Consider the following 27813-nt stretch of genomic DNA (forward strand, 5'->3'; position numbering starts at 1 on the left):
GTAAAAGAAAAAAATACTTTTCTCCCATCCCCCAGTTTAGTCGTTATGATGATTCCCTCCTGGTCATTGCGCTGCCCTACTGTTGATTGGGGGGGGGTGTAGACTACCACATGCTGCCCAACCGTTGGTCTAGGGAGGGTGTAGACTACCACACCACATGCTGCCCAACTGTTGGTCTAGGGAGGGTGTAGACTACCACACCACATGCTGCCCAACTGTTGGTCTAGGGAGGGTGTAGACTACCACACCACATGCTGCCCTACTGTTGGTCTAGGGAGGGTGTAGACTACCACACCACATGCTGCCCAACTGTTGGTCTAGGGAGGGTGTAGACTACCACACCACATGCTGCCCAACTGTTGGTCTAGGGAGGGTGTAGACTACCACACCACATGCTGCCCTGCTGTTGGTCTGGGGAGGGTGTAGACTACCACACCACATGCTGCCCAACTGTTGGTCTAGGGAGGGTGTAGACTACCACACCACATGCTGCCCAACTGTTGGTCTAGGGAGGGTGTAGACTACCACACCACATGCTGCCCTGCTGTTGGTCTGGGGAGGGTGTAGACTACCACACCACATGCTTCCCTGCTGTTGGTCTGGGGAGGGTGTAGACTATCACACCACATGCTGCCCTGCTGTTGGTCTAGGGAGGGTGTAGACTACCACATGCTGCCCTACTGTTGGTCTAGGGAGGGTGTAGACTACCACACCACATGCTGCCCTGCTGTTGGTCTGGGGAGGGTGTAGACTACCACATGCTGCCCTACTGTCGAAGTTTCAATAGGAGAGCCTAACGTGATCCCCAGATCCCCTCCCTGCTGAACAGGCGCCCTGACCGACGGGTAGGAGTCGCTGTTGCAAAGTCCAGGACTCATAACCCAACACTGCCAATTGTGTTCGTAGGGACGATTAACCGAGGTGACCACTGCCGGGAATTTAACCCAGGTCTCTGCGGTGGTAGCCGAGTACTTAGACCTCTACACTACCCAGTCGCCCAAGTTCAAAAAGTTTGATTAATATGAACCCTGAAACTTAAACTGCTCCTTGCAAAATCAAATGACTGTATTATCATTATTTTAGCAACTCCCTCTGTCTTGATTCACCCACCGTTAGTCCACTCTTGTCTCTGCTTGGTGTCAGGAGCACTCATCTCATAGGCCTTGGTCAGGGTCTTAACACAGAGCATACACCTCTTCCCCTCCTTCTCCGGCAGAAGCTGAAAATGAGTTCAGTTTGATTCTGATTATATATTAGATTATGATGGAGAAAAGATGAATGTTTTTGTGTTTTTCACCTTCTACAGTATTGTCTTTATTTCATCATCATTGTCATCATAATCATCATTATCGTCATTGTCATCATCATTATAATTATCATCACCATCATCATCATTGTCATCACCTCCACGCAGCAGTTGTGGTCCAGCTCAATGCAGCCCTTACACTCCCTGCGGTCCTCAGAGACATAGTACACCAGGCTGTTGGGCCGCAGGGTGAACCAACGCTCCGTCCAGTTCCTCCGCACATGGCCCTTCTTCCACAGGTAACCCTGATTACACACACACACACACACACACACACACACACACACACACACACACACACACACACACACACACACACACACACACACACACACACACACACACACACACACACACACACACACACACACACACACACACACACACACACACACATCACATATAGATACAGTAGATCTGCATATACCAAAACAAAACATATTAATGCACATAGTTCATTATTTGTGTCATGTGTTATGAATACACTATGCCATGTACACGCACACAAACGCGCGCACGCGCGCGCACACACACACACACACACACACACACACACACACACACACACACACACACACACACACACACACACACACACACACACACACACACACACACACACACACACACACACACACACACACACACACACATCACATATAGATACAGTAGATCTGCATATACCAAAACAAAACATATTAATGCACATAGTTCATTATTTGTGTCATGTGTTATGAATACACTATGCCATGTACACGCACACAAACGCGCGCACGCGCGCGCACACACACACACACACACACACACACACACACACACACACACACACACACACACACACACACCTCTTTGATGGTGTTGCCCACTATCTCCTGGTACACCTCCTCTATCGCCATGGTAACAGCCTCTCTCTCCATTCCCCTGGTCAGCCTCCCTGAGTTGACAAAGTCCAGGAAGGCCCAGACTGTGATGCCTCTTTCCTGCACGGTCTCCTGGGAAATGAAGTCCTCCACCTCCACACAGCTCAGCTCCACTCTCATGGCCGAACAGATCTTCTTCAGTAGATACTCCAACTGAGGAGACATAGGGGATAGTTTCTGTCATGTGCATGTTGAAATTACTCAGGTTTCACACCTGGTTAACAGGATTATGTAGAGGGTGAATTTAATTGGGGTTAAATATTGAGCATGAAGGGGTCCTTAACCAAAATAAAGTAGATTTCTTAAGCACATAACTGCACCCATATCCCTAAACAATCTCATGCCCTGGTACCTTTCCATACTGTGCCTGCTGGATTGGGCAGATCAGGAAGACAGGAGGAAACAGAGTAGAGGAAGGGAGTCCTCACTAAAAACCTGGATATCTCATGTACGTAATGCACATCATCCAACGGGTGGTTAGGTGGGTTGCGAGGTCCAATGAGGGTAAGCGTTAGGGTTAAGGTAGGGGCCGATTTACCCAGTTTCTAAGGAGTCCCTTGGAGGAAGGCAGCCCTCACCTCCTCAGGGACCAGCACCAGGGGATACTTCTCTTCCGACAGGAAGTTGAAGAGACACCAGAGGTGGAAGGCATCATTCTCCTGGATGCTGAACGTGGCTGCAGGACGGTAGTTCTTCTTAGCACACAGAGTCCAGCACAGCTCATCCACTTTCTCCTTGTCAAACGTGCCCTCCACCACCTGTTAGGAACAGAGGGGGGTAGCTGTGTGTGTGTGTGTGTGTGAGTGAGAGAATAATGTGTCTGTCTGTCTGTCTGTCTGTCTGTCTGTCTGTCTGTCTGTCTGTCTGTCTGTCTGTCTGTCTGTCTGTCTGTCTGTCTGTCTGTCTGTCTGTCTGTCTGTCTGTCTGTCTGTCTGTCTGTATGTCTGTCTGTCTGTCTGTCTGTCTGTCTGTCTGTCTGTCTGTCTGTCTGTCTGTGTATGTAAAACCTGTTGAAATAAAAAAAGATTGTGTTTCTTTTCATGCGTGTAGCCATGTGTGTGTATATGTGTGTGTGTGTGTGTGTCTGTGTGTGTGTGTGTGTGTGTGTGTGTGTCTGTGTGTGTGTGTGTGTGTGTGTGTTTTGTCATCTTGAGGTACGTGTTCGCTGGAGCTTATACTGCATCAGAACAACTCAGATAGTGTCATGTAAGTAAGTTATCCATATGTAGCACCCTGAATATGTGACTATTATTCAGAAGTGCTGACTTGCCTTTTATCTCCCCTTTGTGCACAAAGACATATTAACTAGTTTCCATTGATATTCCCTCGAACAATGACGCAGGTTTCTCCTTCTCTCACCGGCTGGAATATGGATTATAAACAGTAAACTGAATCATATTCTATCCACCCAGTTCTTCCTGTGGGGCTAGTTGGCGGTACCAGCAGGGGGCGGCGGTGGAAGGCGGAGCGCACGAGAGAGGCATAGAGGGAAGCAAGTCAACTGGAACGGAAGTGAGGAGAGCCAGCCTCTTCGACATTGGACTTGGACCTGGTCGGTCGTGTCTTGAAAGAGCCCCGTTGTGGGCCACACGGGTGAACACATTGAACTTGAATATATTACGGGTTATACTAGAAATATAAGCGTAGTAGCGTGTTGCATGTCCCCACTGAATAACCCTAGTGATACAACGAGTTATCCTAGAAGAAAGCGGTATAGCCAAGAGTTGGCTTATGTTAACGTTATCCCCTCCAGTGAGGTGCCCAGCCAGCGTGGCTTGAAGAGGACCGGTGGTTAGAGGCACCCTGCGTCGTTGTATGTTTCGGCTAGCAGGAGGGCTGTCTAGGACCCACAGAGTAGCTTCAGTTAAGGTAGGGCCCAGATTATTATCGCGCGTCAACCCAGCCCCGGCAGCCAGCAGCCTGTCTTCACCGGCGTTCTACATCTGCTCTGCACCGGCGGTCGTCAGCCCAGCACGGGAGTTCGTCCCGTCCAGCAGAGGTCGCCATCACCCAGCACGCGCCTTCAGCCCGCTACTGCTCCCTCTGCCCCACACCGCTTGCTAGCTCCGGTGACGAGAGCGTTCGACGCCATCTTACCACCCGGACAGTGGTGGTGCGGCGAGGCCGCCATCTTGGTTGAGTACATTAGCGCTTCGGTGCTCAGGATCCTATTGCACAGTACACAGTGTGGTGCGGCCTATGGGCAAAGCTAATGTTGCTAACTACAGTTCATAGGGGTACCCCATAAACATTACATGCCGGCATTAGTATAGGACTTTTGTTTGGTAAAGTGGGCCCACCTTTTTCATTTTCTTTGAGTGTGATAACGTGTTTGTTCTTTAATAATATTTTCCCATCTAATTAACCCTTCCCCTGTGAGGAGGTTACCGACCTGTTGTATTATAAGTAAAGCCTTAGAGAGGTATTATCACTACCATATAATTAAAGCCCGAGAGAGGTATTATCCCTGGTACTAACCCAGACGTGGGTGATGAGTCAAGCACATTGAAGTATACTATACTTGGGTCGGCAATACCTGGTTCTATACGGTGTGGGTGTATAATCTAAGTGTCTATAAGGTATTGAGTTACAAATTGGGTAATAGTAAGACTTCATTCTATTTGACCCATTGCTATTAAATCTTTGTAACTGACCAGTATAAGTAACGATAAAGAATTAGATGGGAGTTCTGTGTGCGTGTCCATTCCTGAGCCTATGAACAACTCTTTTGGTGTGGGTAACATTAATACAATTAACCCCTTCCTATCCAACTTTTCCCTTTTTACTATAAGGTTTCTAATGTCACCGAGGGAGGGTACTGCTTGCGGGAGGAACTAAGTTATTTATTTACAATTCAGTCACTAGGTGTGGGAGGGTTAAAGGAGGTATTGGGGGAAGTGAGAGCGAGTTGGGGAGTACTGCTGACCGCCCTGGAAGGGCGAGGAAGACCAGAGTACCAGACCAGGTTGGTAAATCCCGGGCCCCATCCACTCCCACTGCCAGCCTCCAGTTGACGCTCCAGACCCAAAGACGAAGGTGCAGTCAGACGGAGCTCTACTGTGTCTCGCTACCCAGTGGCTGTGCACACCCGTTCCCACGAAGCAGGGATAATCCATCCTGCTACACATACATTACCTTATCCAGGATGAACTTGTTGAGGTAGGGCATGTAGCCTTGGCTGGAGACGGGGCCGTCATCATCGTCTCTGAAGTGGTCCTCTAGGGTCACAGGGTCATGAGGGATGTTCAAGACGGTGTACAGGTTATGGGACAAGACCTAGCATACAGCAACACAGAGAACAGGGTTTCATTCTGAGCCTCGCGGAAAAGCCTCATGTTTGTTCTCATGCACATTTCCCTCCACGTGTGATAGTTTCCACATGCCTTTGCATGATTTCACCTGTGACATATCATCTGAAATTTCACCTGTGACATTTTACCTGTGACATTTTACCCGTGACATTTCAACTGTGACATTGTCATGGTATTATATACGTGAAACTTTGCTTTTGCATGTTATTACATGTAATTACATGTAGCTCAAGCTATTGCAATCACATGTGAATATGCAAAAGTAAAAGTCTCACACCACAAAGTCATGTAAGCCAAATATCAAAGGGGTACACCCCCTGGCCAAGGGAAATATTAGGCTTACTAAGCTTCAGACCAGGGATATATTATGCTTACTATAGTCTTCTTCAGGCAGGGCTTACTCTGGAACCATGTAAATGTGTTCCAAAAACACATAGGAAACACATCATCCACTATCCCTGCTTAGCCTGGGCCACAGCCTTTGTACACCTCACAACTTCTTGTTGTTGACATACCTGCTCCACTACTAGCTTCGTCCTTTCTGTGGGACCTATCTTGCTCCATGCTGGTTTCCCTGAGCTGAGCCCTAAGCTCCCCTGGCCATGTCTATGTAAGGGGCGAAAAAACTATATTATTTTGGATAAAACATTGTTACCTTATTTTGTATAGGCCTACCTCAATATTTCCAAAGTATAGAGGAATACATTATCTATGAAGGTGAATATTTCATAAGCAAAGAACACAAGATATTCAATAACCTCAATAATAGTGGAAAGTTGTGCTTTCGTGATAAGAGTGATTTTGTTAGCGTAGATGTCAAAATGTTCAATTATCTCATTGAAATAAAATGTGCCTGTGTGTGTGAGTGGGAGAGTGAGTCATTAAGTACAGCAAGAATAAAGTGCTTTTGCTTCCGGTATGAGAGCGGAAGGGTAGCACGCATGCGGTGAGGCTCCTGGTCAAAAGAGTGAAAAACGGAGAAATAAAGACCCGAAAAGTGACGAAAAGTGATTAAAAATTAAGATGCAAACGAGAAGGAAGGAGGAGAAAACAATTATGAAGGAAAGAGAAATGGAGGACTCACAGGAAGAGGAGAGTTCGATGGAGCAGAACCCCCGAGGCGAGACCGAGAAGGGGCAGGCGGAGGAAGGGGGAGTTTCGGCTGAGACGGACAAGGGAATGCCAGGATGGGCCGTGCTCATGCAGGCCGGGATATTGGCGACCATAAAATTGAACTCGGACACGATGCAGGCGACCATAAAACTGAACTCGGACACGATAAGAAATGATATTGGGAAGTTACGGGAGGAATTGAGGAAGGAACAGGAGGACTTCAGAGGTGAAATTAATACAGAACTCAAAAGGGTGGATGAGAAGATGGCGGAACAGGACAGAAACGTAACAGAGGTACAGACTAGAACGGCGCAAACGGAGGAATGGAACACAGAGATACACGAGGTGTTAACGTGTGCGATTCAAAAACAAGAACAGATGGAGACAAAGATAACGGACATGGAGGGGAGGTCACGGAGAAAAAACATCAGAATATGGGGATTGAAAGAAGGAGTCGAAGGGGAATCGGTGACCCAATATGTGGAAAAGCTTATCAAGGAACAACTGGAGGAGACGGGACTGGAAAAAATGGAGATACAGAGGGCCCACAGGGCGTTGGCTCCGAGACCGAAACCAGACAGACCTCCGAGGGCGGTGATTATTAACTTTCTGAGATTTGAGATTAAGGAATTGATACTCAGAACCGCGTGGACCAAGAAGATAGAAATCGAGGGGAAAAGACTGTCGTTTGATCACGATTACTCGACAGCGGTAGCAATAACACGCAGGTCCTACGCGGGACTGAAGAGAATTCTGAAAGAAAACGGAATGAAATTCCAATCACCCATGACCTCGCTAAGGATTCACTGGAAGGAAGGGACGGTGACGTACGCGACGGCGCGGGAGGCGGTGGAGGAGATGAGGCGACGGGGGATGCAGATGGCGGAGGACGGAGAAGGAAGGGGACAGGAGGGCCAGACGCTGAGCCTGCAGCAGAGATTGGAGAAAGCACGCAGATGGACCAGAGTAGGAGATCGAAACCTGGGAGAGGAGGGAGGAGAGAGGAGAAGGCCGAGGTGAGACGTGACAGACCGAAGGCGGAGACGGACAAGGAGGCCAGAGACGGAGAAGGAGGGGAGAGGAGGCGGGAGGAGACGAACAGATGAGTACACGCACAAGAGATTGAAAAAACTATCCAAATAGAGACAAAATATAGAAACTGAAATAACATATACATAAACACACATTCCCAGGTAGAGGCAGGATATAGGAACGAACATAACGTATACATGGACACATAATACACATGCTGATGGAGGAAATAAATGGAAATATAATTAGGTATGATAGACGGAACACAGAACATATTGAAACAAATACATAGACACACGCTGCGAGTAACACAGTTGGAAGGGATTAAGGGGATAAATGGACATCACATAGAAAATAGAGGGGAGGAAAAGAAAGTAAGAAGGGGTACACAGAAGACACCACACACGGGTTTGGGAGGAAGGAGGGACATTGGAACATATGAGCCACATTGAGAGGGACCTAGGAAATGGGGGTCTTTGATCAGAATGAAGGACAGAGCGCTTTTGACCAGGAGCTCGACAGCAATAAAAACAGTAAGAAGGCTGGACAAATATGACGAGCGGTTGGGGGTAAAGGTTTCAAACCCCCAAGCCGTCAGGAGGAGGCCTCTCACTAGGAGAGCAATTACTCCTCACCCACCAGCAGGGGACAGGGGGGGACACAGGGACCCCCCGAACGCCTTGGGAGCACTTTATGTAAAGTTTATGTTTTTTATTTATGTTAATCATTATATGTATTCGGTGAAGAGAGCGGAGGCTACAACCGGAGGGGGGAATGAATGTGACATGGGGGGGACTGACAGACGAAAGAAGAAGAAAGATGACAATGGTTAAAGGTATAAAAATGATGTCGTTAAACGTTAATGGAATGAATAATGCGATAAAGAGGGGCAAAGTGATGTTGAAATGTAAAAAAAGTGAGATGGAAGTGATTTTTCTGCAGGAGACACATTTGGTAGCACAGGATCATGAGAAACTGAAGAGATTTGGATATGAAAATGCATACTATAGTTCCTTTAAACGGAACCTGAGGAGAGGAGTAATCACGTTAATCAAAAACACAGTCAAATTTGAATTGATCAAGGAAGTAAGAGACAAGGAGGGAAGGTTTGTTCTGGTGAAGTGAAAAATGGAGGGTCAAATGATTACATTAGTGAATGTTTATGCACCCCCAGAGAGTGAGAGGGATTTATATGAGACCATTTTTGATATGATAGTGATGGAACTAGAAGGGATATTGATATGCGCGGGAGATTTTAATGTAGTACTGAATCATGACCTAGACACCACGAGTACTAGAAAAGGACGGGCACCAATCAGTAGATATATGAATATTCAGCTGACGGAAATGGTAATTACAGATGTTTGGAGGGGGATGCACGCCATGGACAGGGAATACACACATTACTCACACCCGCACGTGACATATGCGAGAATAGACTACTTTTTGATGACGACGGGGGACAGTTACAGGGTACGGGAGAGCAGAATAGGAGTAGCGGACATATCGGATCACAGTGCCATATATCTGACATAAATGACAACGGGGCGGTAGATCCGAACATTCTATGGGACACACTGAAGGTGGTGATAAGGGGGAAATTGATGGAGAAGACAGCAATGCTGAAGAAGGCCAGAATGGAGACATATCACAATCTGATAGGGAAGCTGAAGAAGCTAGAAGGGAGACACCAGATATCAAAAGAACAGGAAACACTCGGAGAAATCAAAGAAGTAAAGGCCAGGATAAATAGGGAATTTTTTTTTTTTAAATACTTTATTTCTCAGTTTACTAGACAAGAACAGACAAAACAAAAAGGAGGAGACAGAACAAAAATAAACAGACAAAACTAAACAAAAAAAAACGAAAAGGACTGCCAGACAGGAAAATAAAATAACAGTGTGACTTAACTCAAAGCATTAAAGTGTGTTGTATAGCCAGGTGTTACAAGGTGCAGGTCAAACATGATATACAGGGGTGAGTCTCTGCAGAGTGCAGTTATTTGTCCTTCAGATAGTCAATGAATGGGCTCCATATGTCCGAAAACCTGTTGTGCTCTTTGGATCTGTAATAGCGGATCCTCTCCATCTGTATGATTGTGATCATTTCATTGAGCCATTTCTGGAAACACGGGGGTGTAGGTGATTTCCAATCGGTTAGAATCATTTTTTTTGCAGCTACCATGCCGAGCATTAGTGTCTGTTGTTCCTCCCTCGTGTACCTTTACGGCAGTCTCTGAACACCCAAAGAGTGCCAACTCTGGATCAGGGGGAATGTCCTTTCCATAGACCCTGGAAAACCACTGGAATATTTCACCCCAGAATTTTTGTAAATGAGGACAGAGCCAAAAGAGATGTGTTAAAGAGCCCTCTGCAACTTTACACCTGTCACATAATGGAGAAAGAGATGGATAAATTCTATGTAGTTTGGTCTTTGAATAGTGGAGTCTATGGATGACTTTAAATTGAATCAATTTGTACCTAGCATTGATCGAGCAAGTTTGGATTCTAGTCAAACCTTCATTCCATATGTTCTCAGACACCTCTAGATTCAACTCAGTGGACCAGGCATCTCTCAGATGGTCAGTGGACACAGAGGTGGAAAACAGGGACATAAAGCGAGATATCAGGTGTCTGGAGTCTGGAGGAAGCTTCAGGAGATCATAGAATGGGCAATTCTCTGGCATGGTTTCAAAATGTGGAATTTATTCTTTGACATAGTGTCTGATTTGGAGATATCGAAAAAAGTGGGAGTTAGGGATGTTAAATTTTGTTTTCAGTTGGTCGAATGATGCAAACTGTTTGTCTATGTACAAGTCTCCAAGGGTCGTGAGTCCCTTGTCCCTCCAGACAGCAAACGCCCCATCTGTCCGAGATGGCAAAAAGGAGTGGTTATGACATATAGGGGTATACATACAGACATTTGGTGGCTTGTGAACACCTCTTATCTGATTCAAAATCCTAAGTGAGTTCCTTAAGATAAAATTGTCACCAATTAGCTTTTGAGGGGATTCTGTTTTAGAAAAAAGTAAAGTACAGAGAGAGGAGCCTTTTACTGCTGTGGCTTCAATGTTTAGCCACAGGGGGGAGTTATTAGATGGTGTCTCACCCGAGAGTCCCCTCTGCCAATAGGTCAAAGCTCTAGCATTGGCTGCCCAATAATAATTCCTGAATTCAGGGAGGCCTAGGCCTCCCTTCTGTGTAGGCTTCTGCAGATGTCCTTTTGATATGCGATGGGTTTTATATCCCCATACAAATGGGAAAATAATAGAGTCTAGTTTCTTAAAGAATGCTGCAGTGAGGAAGATTGGCAGATTTTGAAATAGATACAAGAATCTAGGAAGAGACACCATCTTGATTGCGTTAATACGCCCCACCATAGATAAGGGCAGGGTCCTCCACTTCTCTATGTTGAGTTTTAACTTTGTGAGCATGTCAGCATAGTTAAGTCTAAATAAGAGTTTGGGATTTCGAGATATTCGGAGTCCTAAATATGAAAAATGGTCATTTACTACTTTAAATGGTAGAGCCTTAAGAAAGTCTGAGTTCAGGCCGCCCGAGAGAGGCATGAACTCACTCTTACCCCAATTGATTGTGTAGCCAGAAAGCTTACCAAATGATTCAATGAAATCTAACAAGGGAGGAACAGAGGTTTCTGGGTCTGAAAGATATAACAATGTATCATCAGCGTAAAGGCTCACCCGGCTTTCCATGTCCCCTATCTTAATGCCTCTAATATTGGGGTGGCTCCTGATTCCTATCGCGAGGGGCTCCAGAGCAACGTCGAATAGTAAGGGAGAAAGCGGATCGCCCTGTCGGACCCCACGTTGCAAGTCAAAAGGTCCAGATTTATCATTATTAGTGAGGATGGAGGATGTCGGGCAGAGATATAGTATTTTGACCCATGCAATAAAAGAGTCTCCAAATCCAAATCTTTTAAGTGCCTCGAGCATGTAGGGCCACTCTATTTGATCAAACGCTTTGGCTGCATCTAAGGACAAAATGGCCGCTCTGGAGTTGTCCTCGTGGTTGGTATAAACATTGTTCAGGAGCCGACGCACATTACAAAATGAAAATCTGCCTGGGATAAACCCTGTTTGGTCAGGGTGTATAATTGATGGAATATGTCTCCCTAATCTATTGGCTAATACTTTTGTGATCGATTTTTGATCAAAATTAAGGAGGGCGATGGGCCGGTAGCTCCCAGGCTCTGTTTCCTCCTTGCCCTTCTTCAGTATGATACATATATTTGCTTCGTACAGAGAGTTCGGAAATCTGTTATTCTTAATGGAGTCATTGATCATTCTGAGTAGGATTGGGGCAAGTGTCTTGTGAAATGTCTTGTAAAATTCACAGCCAAATCCGTCTGGGCCTGCTGCCTTACCAGAGGGGAATGACTTAATTGCCTCAACTAGCTCACTCTCTGAAAAATCTGAATCGAGTTCTAACCTGGATGACTCATCCAGTTTTGGCAGGTTGAGAGAGTAAAAAAAATTGTAAAGTCTGCGTTAGTGGCCTGAGACTTTGTTTTGTATAATTCTGAATAAAATTCTTTAAAGCGGTTGTTTATTTCCTTAGGGTTAGTTAACAAATCACCTGTTTTAGATAAAATTTTGTGGATTGCACGGCTCGCCTGTGCTCCTTTCAACTGTCTGGCCAACAGCCTCTCTGGTTTGTCGCTCAGTTCGAAATGTCTCTGTTTGAGCTTCAATAAGAGTTTACCGATGTTTCCACTAAGAATGCGGTTATATTCATACTTTAAATTCAGGATCTTATTATAGTCTTCTTGCAAAAGAGAGTTCCTGTAAGTCTGTTCAAGGGTCGGGAGTGTGTTTTCGATTTCCACCAGACGATGGCGCTGTTCCCTTTTTTTTGAACTTTCAAAGGAAATTATATGACCTCTCATTACTGCTTTAAGAGTCTCCCAGAGTATGGAGTCTGAGACCTCCCCTGTGTCATTGAACTCAAGGAACTCCTCCAAGTGAGCTGTCATACAGTTAATAAACTCTTGGTCTGTGAGCAGCCACGGGTTAAAGCGCCAACAGTAGCTTTGTTTGGGCAAAGCAAGCTTTATTTCTAGTGAAACTGGACTGTGATCCGATATTATTATATTATGATATTTGGTATTCACAATGTTAGTTATTAATTTTGCATCCACTAAAAAATAATCAATTCTCGTGTATGACTTATGGACATGCGAGAAAAACGAATAGTCTTTGTCCGTTGGGTGTTGTAGTCTCCAGATATCTACTATGTTTCTAGATTTAATTAAATTATTTAATGTTAGGACAGAAGCTATTGCTGTTGGGGTGCGGGAGGAGAGTCTATCCAAATATGGGTCAAGGTAGCAATTAAAGTCTCCACCCATTAATAAATTAGTGGTGCCTAGGTCTGGAATTAAATCAAATACTTTGCGAAAGAAATTTGGATCATCAGTGTTTGGGCCATATATGTTCAATAAAGTGATAGGGAACGAATGTATGTTTCCAGTAATCATAATATACCTGCCATTTGGATCTGTGACTATTGAGGAAAGCTGGAATGGGATATTCTTGCGAAAAAGAATAGCGACACCTCTAGCTTTGGATGTGAAAGGTGACTGGTAAACTTGAGATATCCAGTTAGCCCTCAGTCGCCTCTGTTCTGTAGCTTTTATGTGAGTTTCTTGTAGAAACATTATGTCAGCGTTAAGAGACTTTAAATGCGCAAACACTTTGCCCCGCTTTAGAGCTTGCCCAAGACCGCGTACATTCCACGAGACCAGCGTTATGTTATTCATATCTGTCTGATTTATACGAGTGGATCCTGACATGTAGGCTATACAATTGAAATAATGGGAACAGCCTGGAAAAGCACACTAGAATGAAAATTAAACAATGAGTCTGGCAGCTCTGGACAACATTCAACACAATTACCCCCCCCCCCCCCCCCCTCCCTCCCCCCGGAAGACGGTCGCGTGGGTAGAATACCATAGTATTCTTATTCCACATAGCCATCTCCCTACCTCCCATTTTAGGGAATTATTGACGGAAATAGAAAAGAAAGCGAGGTTCATGAAACAAACGTACTATGAAGGGGGACCAAAAGCGACCAGACTGTTGGCTAGGAGAATTAGGACGCAACAGAAGTTGAACACGATACACACAATAAGGGATACAAAGACTAATGAAATATTGAGAGACCCAGCTGAAATAGAGGACATTTAGAGAATACTATGAGAAACTATACACACAGCCAAAAGCAGCGGGAGAAGAGGAAATAGAAGCATATCTGGAGAAGCTAGAGTTACCATCGATAGGGAAAGAACAGAATGAAGAATTAAATAAAATAATTACGGAACGAGAACTGGAAGAGGCAATTAGTAGAGCTAAAAACAACAAATCTCCGGGGAGCGATGGATTCCCATCGGAATTCTACAAGACATTTAGAAGGGAATTAGCACCCATGTTAGGGGCGGCGTTCAGACACACGATGGAAGAGGGAAAAATGCCCCCCCTCGTGGAAGGAAGCCATAATCACCACGATACCGAAGGAAGGGAAGGATAGAGAATTATGTAGTAGTTTCAGACCTGTGTCCATACTCAACGTGGATTACAAGATGTATACATCGATAATATCAAAGAGATTTGAGACGTTTATGCCAGACATATTATTATTTTTTTTTTTCACCAAAGTACAAACAGAGAATTAAAAGTACTCCCGTAGTCTCGCGAGAGGTGCAGAAATGGGATGTGACGTCAGAGGAGACGATCCGGTCAGTGTTTCCCCACACAGACTGGATTGTGTTCCGCGACACAGATAACATTAATGTCTACACAGAGACAGTGCTGGACTATGTTTGTACTAGGGTGAAAGAAACAATCCCCACTACCAAAATGAAAGTTTACCCAAATCAAAAACCCTGGGTAGACAAATCCGTCCGTGAAGCTCTGAGAGAGCGCACCAAAGCATACAATGACGGCCTAGTGGCAGGCAACATGAATGACCACAAGGTGGCGCGACACAACGTAAGGAGGACAGTGTCAGAGGCCAAACGGCGCTACAGGGATAAAATTGAACTCCAGTTTGAACAAGCTGACTCTAGAGCTATGTGGCAGGGGCTCAAAACGATGACAGACTACAAAGGCGCCTCCCTCAAACTGAACAGTGACATCTCCTTAGCAAACGACCTCAATACCTTCTATGCGAGGTTTGATGCTGGTAATAACAACACCAGCTCACAAGCCTCGGCAATGGGGGGGGGGGGGTCGGCTGCTGATGGAGGCGCAGTGTTCAGGGTAACAGAGCATGAGGTGAGGCGGACCTTTAAAAAAGTGAATATCAGGAAGGCAGCAGGTCCGGACGGCATCCCCGGCCGCGTCCTAAAAGTCTGTGCCGACCAACTGGCCCCAGTATTCACTGACATATTTAACCTGTCCTTAGAACAGGCTGTCATCCCCACCTGCCTGAAGAAGTCCACTATTATCCCTGTACCCAAAAAATCCAAGCCTGCTTGCCTCAACGACTACCGCCCTGTAGCTCTCACCTCCATAGCCATGAAGTGCTTTGAGAAGCTAGTAAAGGGCTACATCTGCTCCTCCCTCCCCATCAACATGGACCCCCTGCAATTTGCATACCGCCCCAACAGGTCCACGGAGGACGCCATATCCCATGTGCTGCACACAGCAGCATCACACCTGGACAAGAGGCAGGGGAACTATGTGAGAATGCTATTCATCGACTACAGCTCGGCATTCAATACCATAGTCCCCTCCATACTCATAGCCAAGCTCAGGGACCTGGGCTTGGGCTATGACCTCTGCCAGTGGGTCTTGGACTTCCTGACTGGCAGACCCCAGGTGGTGAGAGCAGGCAACTGCACCTCCTCATCCATCACCCTCAACATAGGGGCCCCCCAGGGCTGTGTTCTGAGTCCCCTCCTCTACTCCCTGTACACACACGACTGTGTGGCTCAGCGGAGTAGCAATACAATCGTCAAATTTGCTGACGACACAGTGGTGGTGGGCCTGATCTCTGCCAACGACGAGAGGGCCTACCTGGAAGAGGTCAAGGTCCTGGCGGGATGGTGCCAGGAAAACAGCCTCTCCCTGAACGTCAGCAAAACAAAGGAGATGATTGTGGACTTCAGGAGGTCGGGGGTCAAGGACTACAGCCCCCTCAGCATCGACGGGGCACCGGTTGAGAGAGTCAACAGCTTCAAGTACCTCGGAGCCTACATATCCGAGGACTTGACATGGACCACACACATTAACAGTGTGGTGAAGAAGGCACGACAACGCCTCTACTTCCTCAGGCGCCTAAGGAAGTTCCAAGTCAGCCAGAAGATCCTTAAGAACTTCTACTCATGTACAATAGAGAGCATCTTGACCGGCAACATCACCTCCTGGTTTGGGAATAGCACTGCACAAGACCAAAGCAGACTACAAAGAGTGACACGTTCAGCCGAACGCACAATTGGAGGGGGGCTCCCCACCCTCCAGAACATTTACTACAAGCGTTGCAAGGGCAAGGCTAAGAGAATCATTAAAGACTCCAGTCACCCGAACAACTGCCTCTTTGAACTGCTGCGGTCAGGCAAGCGATACCGGAGTCTCAAGGCGAGCACAGAAAGACTCAGAAGTAGCTTCTATCCCCAGGCCATCAGGCTGCTAAACGAACAATGAATGAACACTACACAACAACAACCACCAAACGCACATAGCACACACATCCACACGCACACACTCACTTTAAACAAACACACTGTAGCACCCACTCCACACACTTTATAGCACACACCCACTTTAAACAAACACACTGTAGCACCCACCCCCCACACTTTATATTTATGGATGAAGGATTGCACTACAACTCGTACACCTTACTGTAAATTGTACCTAAAATTGTACCTCATCCCATTTCTGCTTGCACTAGATAGTACTGTACATTAGTACACTGCATAGTATTGTGTATTGTATATTATATGGTAACTCAGAACATTGTACATATGTCTATACCGAACACTGTGACCTCATTTTCTTCTTCTAAATTCATGCTATATTATGTTATTATGTTATTTGATACTATCTTGTCTAGCACAGTCTCTGGAGCGTAACAGTAAGAAGCATTTTGTATGAAAGTATTCTGTACTTCTGTATGACAACTATTAAAGAACTTGAACTTGAACTTGAAGATCAAACTGGATTTATTAAAGGGAGACAGACACAGGACAACGTGAGAAAGACATTACACATAGTAGAGGAGATACAAAAACAAGGTGGTAGCGCGGTACTGATTAGCTTAGATGCAGAAAATAGCATTCGACAGTGTGAGCTGGACATTTTTATATAAAACATTGATGAGGTTCGGACTGAACGGGAGGGCGATGAAGATGATCAAGGCGCTATATCAAGAACCGACAGCGAGGGTTAAGGTGAATGGCAGCCTGACGGATAGAATCAGATTAGAGAGGGCTACCAGACAGGGATGTTGTCTCTCACCAACGCTCTTCGCCGTTTTCATAGAACCACTGACACAACTGATCAGACAGACCGAGGACATTAAGGGAGTAAGGATAAAGGGAACGGAATATAAACTAGGCCTATTTGCGCACGACGTGATAGTATACATGAGGCAACCAGACAAGAGCTTCCCGGCACTGATGGATCTACTGAAGGAATATGGCCACTACTCAGGATACAAATTAAACGTGACAAAGACACAGACCTTAGCATGGAACTATACCCCAACGACGGAAATTAGGGAACAGTACGGGATAAGATGGGACATGGACAAGATTAAATACTTAGGGGTGAACATCACGAGAGGGGTGGGGAAACTGTTTGAGGCGAACTATACACAGATAAATCAGAACATCAAGAGAGACTTGGAGAGATGGACAGTAATGCCCTTGGACTTCAATTCAAGAATAGAGGTCATTAAAATGAACATACTAGCAAGGTTACTGTACCTGTTCCAATCACTACCGATACAAATACCACAGAATCAATTCAGGGAGTGGGACAGACTGATATCGAGGTTCATATGGGCGGGGAGAAGACCACGGGTCAGATATAAAACACTACAACTACCAAAGGAAGAGGGAGGGATGGCAGTACCCAGCCTACAAGATTATTATTATGCAGCGCAACTGAGAGCAGTGATGTGCTGGTGTAACGACAAATATGAGGCAAGATGGAAAGACATTGAAAAAGAAGGGGAGGGATACAAGGTACAAGCTCTGGTGGGAGATAGGGAACTGTTCAAAGAAAAAGAGGGACTGTTAGATCCTATCACCAAATGCACCTTGACCATATGGAACAGAGTAGTAAAAACACACAAATTAGAGAAGCAGTCAGGGGTTCTGAGATGGATAGCACATGACAAGAGATTCAAACCAGGGAGGCTGGACCATGGATTCAGGAGGTGGGAGAGGGGGGGGGGGGGGGGGGGGGCAACAGCGATATGCAAAATGATAGAGAAGGGGGAAATGCAAACACTACAAAAATTAAAGGAGAACTTTGGACTAGAAAACAGGGACCACTTCAGATATCTACAGATTAGAGATTACTATAATAAAGAAATAAGAGGGGACAAGGAAGAAGAACAGAATGGAATAATTAGGATGATAGTAAGGGCATACGAAGGAGGGAAAGGAAGGGTAATATCAGCACTGTACCGGGCTATAATGACCAGCAAGGGACACACGACCGATTATATAAGGGAGAAATGGGAGAGAGAACTAGAGATAGGAATAACAGGGAAGGAATGGGGGAACATATGCGAGGTGCAACATTCAACAACAGGATCGAGGATATGGAAAGAGTTTGGATGGAAAAACATAATCAGATTCTTTATAACCCCAGAGCTGAAGGGAAAATATGCACCAACACAAAGAGCATGCTGGAGGATGTGTGGGAAGGAGGGGGCAAATCACACACACATATTCTGGGGATGTCAGAAGCTGAAGGGGTATTGGGAGGAGATAGGGGAGGCAATGATCAGAATATTAGGATACGGGTTACCACAAACAGGACTGGTGCTTTACTTAGGAGACCTGACACACGAGGGAATACAAGGGGGGGACAAATATTTAATAAAGATAATGTTGATAGTGGCCAGAAAAGCAATAACAAGACTGTGGTACAAAGAAGACCCACCGACAATAGCACAATGGGTAGGAATAGTGGAGGAGATACAGGATATGGAGAGGATAACACACATGCTGAGGTTACAGGAAGAGAAATTTGGAGAAAGATGGGGAAAGTGGGAGGATTACAAGGGGAACGAAAACGACATCACAGAGGAAGAACCAAATGCATCACAAGAGGGCGAAGGGTAAAGGAGGAAAGAGGTTCAAGGAGGGTCTCTGAACCCATGTCACACACTTTTGACTTAGTTAGCATTTTCTGATTTTATTTTTTATTTTCTTGGGTATTACAATTGTATTATATTTTTTGTACTTTATTATTTATGTCTGTTTAACAATGTTGTATTATGGTTCCATTTTTGTGTAAGTGTTGTTTGTCTATAAATGTTAATAAAAATTTAAGTTTAAAAAAAAAAAAGAATAAAGTGCTTTGTGTCCCTAATAATTGCCCCACTACTACTTATGATACATGTGTGCTTGTGTAGCTCGGTAGAGTGCTTGCCTTTGAATCGTAAGGTTCTGGGTTTGATACCGGGCACCTCATACTCACCGTATGAGTAGCACAGCTTGACGTGTGGAAAGTACTGGGAACTGACGGTAGGTGTTCAATCTATCTCCCTGGTCTGGGCGACTTCAACCTGCCTGACTCATCTCAGTCGGTCCCAGTGGTCTCCCTCCTACAATTTGACCTGACTCCCACTGCCATGCCTCCCACCCACAAAGCAGGCACCTCCTTGGATCTCATATTTTCCCGTAACTCCAGCATCATTAACACCACGGTAACTCCCCGCCACGCCATGCCAGCTAGTCTACCCGGGCCGAGGCCAGGACAAAAGGCACCCCCCCTCCCCCACAATGGAGTACAATCAGACATATCTGTAATCAACCAGCCCCCCCCCCCCCCCACATCGCGGGCTTTCACACAAAGGAATACAGACTCCAGCAAAGGACAAAGCATCACCCCCTCCCCCCCTCCCCACCCACGGCACAAACAGCAACAACGCCCCCCCTCCCCCCACCACAGGACAGGACACAATTGAACAGAGTTACCTCAACTGTGACGACGTCAATCTTATTACAAGCAAAAATGGACTTCACATATTTCATCTAAATACAAATAGCCTGAGACCGAAACTGGCTGAAATCAAACAGTTGTTTTTAAACGGTAAGGCTAACATATTGTGTTTCACAGAAACAAAATTAGACTCATCTGTACAGGATCCAGAGATTGAAATTGAAAACTACTCAATAGTCAGGAGGGATAGGAACCAGTATGGAGGTGGCGTCTGTGTGTATATACACAAGGATACCAAATACATCAACCGTACTGACCTTAACCATGATGAAATTGAAACTGTTTGGATTGAAATCTTATTAGACAGGGCGAAACCAGTACTAGTAGGCACAATCTATAGACCACCAGAACAGAGTGGGTTTTATGACACACTTGATGGGTGTTTAGCTGGGGTGGAGGGGGTAGAAAAAATTCTTATTGGGGACTGGAACACGGATATGCTGCGTAAATCAGCACCCGTCTTCAAGGCCTTCAGTAGATTTTCTGACCTGCACGGTTTCAGCCAGCTAATCACACAACCCACAAGGGTATGCGATTCAACACAAACCACCATTGACCTCATTTTGACCTCTGACAAGTCCATGATCTCCAGTAAAGGGGTGATAGCATGCGGGTTAAGTGATCATTATATGATTTTCTGTACCCGCAAAAAGCTAAAACAGAAGGCCGGCTGTCACAAAACAGTCACATCTAGAGACCTCAAAACTTACTCTAGAGAGGCCTTTAACCTAGAACTGGGGAGCTTGGACTGGTCAGATGAGCTCAGTGGTACACAGGTTGAAGAAACATGGCTTGGATTCAAAACCAAATTCACAGCAATACTCAACAACATGGCACCGATAAGAACCACCAGGGTTAAAAATCGCGCTGAGGCATGGATGCACACTGAAATACTGGCCGCTATGAAAACCAGAGACAAAAAATGCTCTGAACTTCATAAAAGTCAGACAAAGCTTTCCAAAAGCTCAAACAGTGAACTCCAAGCCCACGTGGTTGAACTAAAAACCCAAAGAAACAGACTAAGAAATGACGTAAACATCATGATCAGAACCGCAAAAAGAAATTTCATCAACGACAAAACGGAGGAAAACAAAAACAAACCCCGCGAACTTTGGAAATTACTCAATAATCAACTAGGCTGCAGTAAAAAACTTAAAACCAGATTCTCAAACATAAACATAAAGACGGACAACACGCTCATCACAGACAAGCTGGATGTAGCCAATTACTTAAACATCTTCTTCACAAACATAGCCACAACACTGGTAAACAAACTACCCTCCCACTCAGGGCATTATGGGGTAGAACACATAGTAGCATACTACAAAAACCTAGGGGTCCACAAAGACGACTTCAAACTTGAAATGGTAACAACCGATGAGGTACTCAAAAAATTGAGCGCCCTCCAACCTAACAAGGCCACTGGCCATGACAACATCCCCTCCAAATTCCTCAGAGACGCAGCAGCCGCCATCACCCCAGTCATCACACACATAATAAACCTCTCTATAAGACAGGGGCACGTCCCCAAGGACTTCAAAATTGCGAGAGTGACCCCTCTACACAAAAAGGGCAGCAAATTAGACCCAGGCAACTACCGCCCTGTTTCTATTCTTACCTCCATCTCGAAAGTCATGGAGAAAATAGTCTACGAACAGGTCGAAAAGTACCTGGCGGAAAAAAACCTAATCTACGAATTCCAATCTGGCTTCAGAACGTCCCACTCCACTGACACATGCCTCCTCTATTTGAACGACCACATCAAACAAGAGGTGGACGCTGGCAAATACTGCGGCATGGTCATGCTGGACCTACAAAAGGCCTTCGACACTGTCAATCACTCCATTCTAATGGACAAGCTAAAAGCAATTGGTTTTGATAGCCTATCAGTGAGCTGGATGCAATCCTACCTGGAGGGGAGAGAACAGATGGTAGAGGTAAACGGTACTCTATCCCCCCCCCTCACAGTGAGCTGTGGTGTTCCACAAGGAAGCATACTAGGACCGCTACTCTTCCTAATTTATGCAAATGACATGTCGTCAGCCTGTGACTGCAACTTGTTCCTGTTTGCGGACGACTCAGCCCTGCTGGTCTCTGACAAGAACAAATTGCAGGTTGAAAAAACCCTCAGCACGGAACTAGGCAAAATCTGCATATGGCTCGCTGATAACAAACTATCATTACACATGGGCAAAACAGAGTCCATTCTCTTCGGTTCAAATAACAAACTCAGCAAGACCGACGGTTTCTCAGTTACAGTGGGTGACAATATTGTCACAAGGAAAGACGAAATTACCTACCTGGGTTCCATCCTAGAGGCAAATCTTTCCTGTGACAAAATGGCATCCAATGTAATAAAAAAAGTCAACCAACGAACTAGATTCTTGTACCGGATCTCCTCTCTGGTAAACAAGAATACCCTGAAGACTCTGGCAGGAGCACTCATTCAAGGGTACTATGACTATGCGTGCACCTCATGGTACCAAAGCACCTCAAAGGCGCTTAAAACAAAATTACAAACATCACAAAACAAACTGGCCAGACTACTACTTGACCTGAACCCCAGAACCCACCTCACCCCTGCCCACTTTGCCAACCTAGGATGGCTTAGAGTAGACGACAGAGTACAGCAACTTGCAATGGGCCTGGTCTACAAGATACACTATACGACCGGGGTGCCCATGTACATGTCAAAATACTTCCCAAAGGTCAGTGAATACCACAACCACTACACCAGAGGAAGCTCAACAAATCATGTTAAACCCAGATTCGGCTCAAACAAGGGACTAAACACGTTCCGCAATTATGCCACAACAATGTGGAACGCCCTACCCAAAGCTGTAAAGGAATGTGAATCCCTGCCCACATTCAAAACCGCCCTTAAAGAGCACCTACGGGAGGCTGCAATTTGAAACTGGCCACCGTAAATGCCCAAAACCCCCACCACCTCCTAATAGACAGTCTCCTCCCCACCGCATGTATATATTCCCTCCCCGCCGTATGTATATTTCCCTCCCACCCACCCACCCCCTCCTAATGTACAGTCCCCTCCCCATCATATGTATATACTCTGTCAGGATCTAGGGGTAACAGTACTGTATATTTGAATACCGCCTATGTCACAAATGTATCAGTACTAAATACCTATATGTCCCTATGCCATAAATGTCATGTATGTTGTGTATGTCATAAATGTCTATATGAATTGAAAATGGGGGACCCTGATGGAAACAAGACAAACGTCTTTCTCAGGTCTGCATCCCCTTAACAATTGTATGTATTGAGCCGTACTGTATTGTACCCATTCTGCAATCTGTTAAATAAAGTTTTCATTCATTCATTCATTCATCCCCTACATGTATCTGCCCTCCCTATCCCCCTCCACCCTCTCCTCTGACATACTATCCGCTCTACCTTTGAGTGACACCTTCTCTGCTCTCCCCACAGAGATGGCAACCTCCACCCTCCTCTCAGCCTTTGCAACCTCCTTCGACAAGCTTTGTAACCTGCCTGCCGTTCCCCACCCAGTCCATGGCTGACAGATGCAGTGAGATAACAAAGACAGGTCCTGAGAGCGGCTGAGAGGAAGTATAGAAAGTCACGCCTCACTGCTGACATCGACACATATCACAACCTCTTGTTAACATTCTCCAAAACCATTACTAATGCCAAATCTTCTTTCTTTCACCATAGGATCGAGGCCTCTGCCAAGAATCTTTGCAAACTGCATGCTACCATGTCCTCCCTCCTCACTCCCCCCCCCCCCACCCCCTCCTCCTTCATCTTTCTCTGCTGAAGACTTTGCGATCTTCTTTGAGGAAAAAGTGGAGAACATCCGCAGCTCCTTCTCCCAACCCCCACCCATTCCAAACACTGAATCGAGAACCTCATCCTTCACTCTGTCATCTTTCTCTCCCATTACAGAAGCCGAGACCCTGACACTGGTAACGTCGAACCGTCCGACTACATGCCAGCTGGACCAGCTACCCTCCCCACTCCTCCAGACCATAGCACCGGACATCCTCCCATTCCTAACTGCAACCATCAACTCCTCACTCAACTCGGGGGTGGTCCCCACCTCCCTAAAACAAGCCAGAGTCACGCCCCTCATAAAAAAACCAACCCTGAACCCCACCGTCATAGGCAACTATCGTCCTGTCTCTCTTCTCTCCTTCCTTTCTAAAACACTTGAACGTGCTGTATCCAACCAACTTACTGCTTATCTCTTACAGAATGACCTCCTAGACCCTAATCAGTCTGGCTTCCGGACTGGCCACTCCACAGAAATGGCCCTCATTGCTGTCACAGAGGCACTTCACTCTGTCTCCTCTGTCCTGATTCTCCTAGATCTATCTGCAGCCTTCGACACAGTCAACCATCAGATCCTCCTTGCGGCCCTCGCAGGAATGGGAGTGGCTGGCTCTGCGCTGACATGGCTGACATCATACCTCAATGACCGCTCCTACCAAGTGTCATGGAGAGGGACCCTGTCGGCCACCCGCCCCCTGCGGACGGGTGTCCCCCAGGGCTCGGTCGTAGGACCCCTTCTCTTTTCCCTCTACACTAAATCACTGGGTAACATTATCACGTCTCATGGCTTCTCATATCATTGTTATGCCGATGATACTCAACTCTCCTTTCCTCCCTCAGATATCCACGTCTCTGAGCGGATCTCGGCCTGTCTGTCCGACATCGCCGCCTGGATGATGACCAACCACCTCAAACTGAACCTAAGCAAAACAGAATTGCTCCACCTGCCGGCCAAATCCTCCCCCCTGACCGACCTTTCCATCACAGTCGAGAATGCAGCTGTGACCGCGTCCCCGACCCCCAAGAACCTTGGTGTTGTCCTCGACGACCACTTGAACTTCTCTGCTCACATCGCAGCGACAACCAGAACCTGCAGATTCCTCCTGAACAACGTCAGAAGGATCTGCCCCTTCCTGACAAAAGAAGCCACCCAACTCCTCGTCCAATCAACAGTCATCTCCCGCCTCGACTACTGCAACGCACTGCTCGCTGGCCTCCCGGCCACTGCCACCAAGCCTTTTCAACTCATTCAAAACGCAGCGGCCCGCCTGATCTCAAACCTACCGAAGTCGGCCCATGTCACCCGACTTCTCAGGGACCTGCACTGGCTCCCCATTGCTGCACGTATCCGCTTCAAGGCCCTCGGCCTAGCATACCGTGCGGCAAAGGGAACCGCTCCCGCCTACCTCCGGTCAATGGTCTCTAACTACACACCCTCAAGACCCCTACGCTCTGCATCTTCTGGCCGCCTCAGACCTAGTCCTATCCAAGCTCCGGGAGGGTCATCAAAGAGAAGCCGCCTATTCTCAGTCCTTGCCCCACAATGGTGGAATGAACTACCCACCCCAGTTAGGACAGCCGAATCCCGTCCAATCTTTCGCCGTTGACTAAAGACACACTTCTTCAACCATTATCTGAAATAATAATACAAAAAGAAAAAAAAATATCTAACCCTAACTAACCTTACTGTCATGCACTTGTCCTAATAAACTAACCTACACTGTAACACGCAACACTTTGATGAACATTGTTACTCAGCTGATAGAGTTGTACCCTTCCTGATGACTTGTCATACAGAACTTGTAAGTCGCTTTGGATAAAAGCGTCAGCTAAATGACTAAATGTAAATGTAAATGATAGACTCCCTCATACGACTGATACGATGAAAGTGTGAAGTGGTGCCGAGGTGAGTGGCAGCCTATCTTAGCAGCTCCCACCTGCCTCTACTTTTTACCCCTATGTACTCCTATTTACTTATTTTTTGTGCTCCACTGCACTATAATTCTGTGACCTGTATGTCTTCTACTACCTGTACCTCCCCTCCCCCATCCCCCATGCTGCTATGATGCCTGCATTTCCCCAAGGGGATCAATAAAGGAATAGCTTATCTTATCGTATCTTATACTGACAATACGTAGCTTTCACTTACTTACTTTATACATGTGAAACAGTTGACTGTAATCAAATGCTTGAATTGTTTCACCACATTAACATATCATATATCATAATATGTTTTTTTGTCTGAATTCATAATCAAACATCGACTATTGGTCACTGCCTCCATTGAAGTAAAGTGCCCCTGTTGTTAATCTGTCTGAAAAACAGCACTCCAAGCTTCTGAGTGTGACTTGGATTAGATATGTCACAGGGTATAATTTGTCCCACAACGGGCCCCCACACTCTCTCCCTCCAAACAACAGGAATACTAGCTGACCTACACTGTTGGTTTTTTTGCACACACATTGAATATCCAATTTTGGTCTTCGTGGTTTGATTTTTAATGAACGAACGCTCCTTTCAATTCTCCAAAGGTTTCTACACAGGACACAATATGTTACCACCTATCAACAAACCATACAGAAATAACATAGACACAGACCTGTGTAGGCTGTAACTCTTTCTGTAGTTACCTGTGAGGTTTTATACTGAGTAAACAATAGTATAATATGCTTATTTAGCCAGGTATAGGTCATGATTTCCAATTTGTAAACCGATTTTTTTTTACTTGCCCGGTGAAATAAAGAAATAAAGTGAAATAAAGATGAATTAAACAATCAAAAAACACTGGGAAGGGGGGTTACACAAAGATTCAGCAAAGACAGCAGCCCTTTGGTGTCCAACGACCAAATGTGTGAGTGAGCTATTCATTTGGAATTCATATAGAAGGAAACTGTGCTCAACGGACAGGAAGCATTGCACCCACACACATCAACACCTCACTCACACACATCACACCAAACTGTGAGAAGATGACTTCTGTTCACACTGATATTATCTTCAAAATACTTATTCCTTTTTCATTATACAGCCATAGTAAAATACCTATTTTGTACTTAAATAATATGACGGTTAGGTTAGGTTAGGTTAGGTTTACTTTATTTGTTCAAGGGGGACAGTGTACATTAATAAAACATTTTACAAATGTAAATGCACCCAATTTTAGCCAAAAGGCTAATTTCCATTGGTAGTCCCCCTGCCAGAAGGTACAGGCTAAAATCCTGTGTAAAAAAAGGGTTAGCAATAAAAACAGAATAAAATCAAGATAAATACATTAGAATAAAAACACAACAAAAGCACATAGACATAGTAGGGATACAGGTCACAATACAGTCATGGACACAAGGACAGAGCACATCATGACATATTAAGAGACCCAGACATAGACAGACGCACCATATCCATATCCACACACACATATACACATACAGACACCTCAGTGTTGACAGTTCTGGTTATCAATGGTAATGGTAATATCAACGGTAATATTAAGATATAATCCAGTTAAAAACCATGGTACTGGTGGTGCAGTGGCATTGTTTCTTTGTTACCACCATGATGGAAGTGATCAAAAAACGTGATACCATGATACTTTTTTGTTAGGTAAGGTAAACGACAACAATTTCCAGAGGAGACAGAGGGCAACCTGCAGAAGAACACCTGTCAGCGCCCACCTGTTTAACCTCTGTACCCCCCCCCCCCCCTCCTACCTTCAGCTGGGACTTGGACACCTTTCCACTCTTCTCTACATCCAGAGAGGTGAAGGCGTACCAGACCGACTTCAGCAGCTCAGCACGCAGCTCCATGACTGCCTGCACTCAGAGCATTTCACTAACCTCTGAGTTAGTATGTGTGTGTATGTGTGTTTGGTGCTCAGAGCTTGTGTTTTTTTTTTTCTCTTAACATCTTTTTCCATCTTGACCTCTTTTGGTTGTACAGGAGCTCTGTTGCCCCATGGTGCCACCTATCTGTAACAACTAGAATCACACTACCCAGCAGAGGACACCATTGTTCTTTTCAGACTCTGGGGCTGACCTGTGCCTATGTATTGCATTATCCTTGTTCACATTAATTGTATCAATAGTAAACCCCATTATTACATGAAGGTTTTGGATGCTAAAT

At 45.6% G+C, this 27813-nt stretch overlaps 1 protein-coding gene across 1 annotated transcript in view; it reads right to left on the reverse strand.

Moving 5' to 3' along the window:
• The window catches only part of LOC311230437 (differentially expressed in FDCP 6 homolog), a 132401-nt gene extending 104882 nt beyond the window's left edge, over positions 1–27519 (reverse strand). Inside the window, exons 1-6 of the mRNA XM_084316708.1 lie at positions 27402–27519; positions 5362–5502; positions 2805–2984; positions 2152–2379; positions 1405–1551; positions 1111–1219 (exon numbers count right to left, since the gene is read on the reverse strand). Coding sequence (XP_084172834.1) covers positions 1111–1219; positions 1405–1551; positions 2152–2379; positions 2805–2984; positions 5362–5502; positions 27402–27497 — 901 coding nt within the window. The 5' untranslated portion in view covers positions 27498–27519. The remainder of the gene's footprint in view (positions 1–1110; positions 1220–1404; positions 1552–2151; positions 2380–2804; positions 2985–5361; positions 5503–27401) is intronic.
• Positions 27520–27813: the final 294 nt, after the last annotated feature.

This window comes from Notolepis coatsorum (assembly GCF_963971535.1).
Source record: "Notolepis coatsorum genome assembly, chromosome: 6".
In the NCBI taxonomy this organism is placed as follows: Eukaryota; Metazoa; Chordata; class Actinopteri; order Aulopiformes; family Paralepididae; genus Notolepis; species Notolepis coatsorum.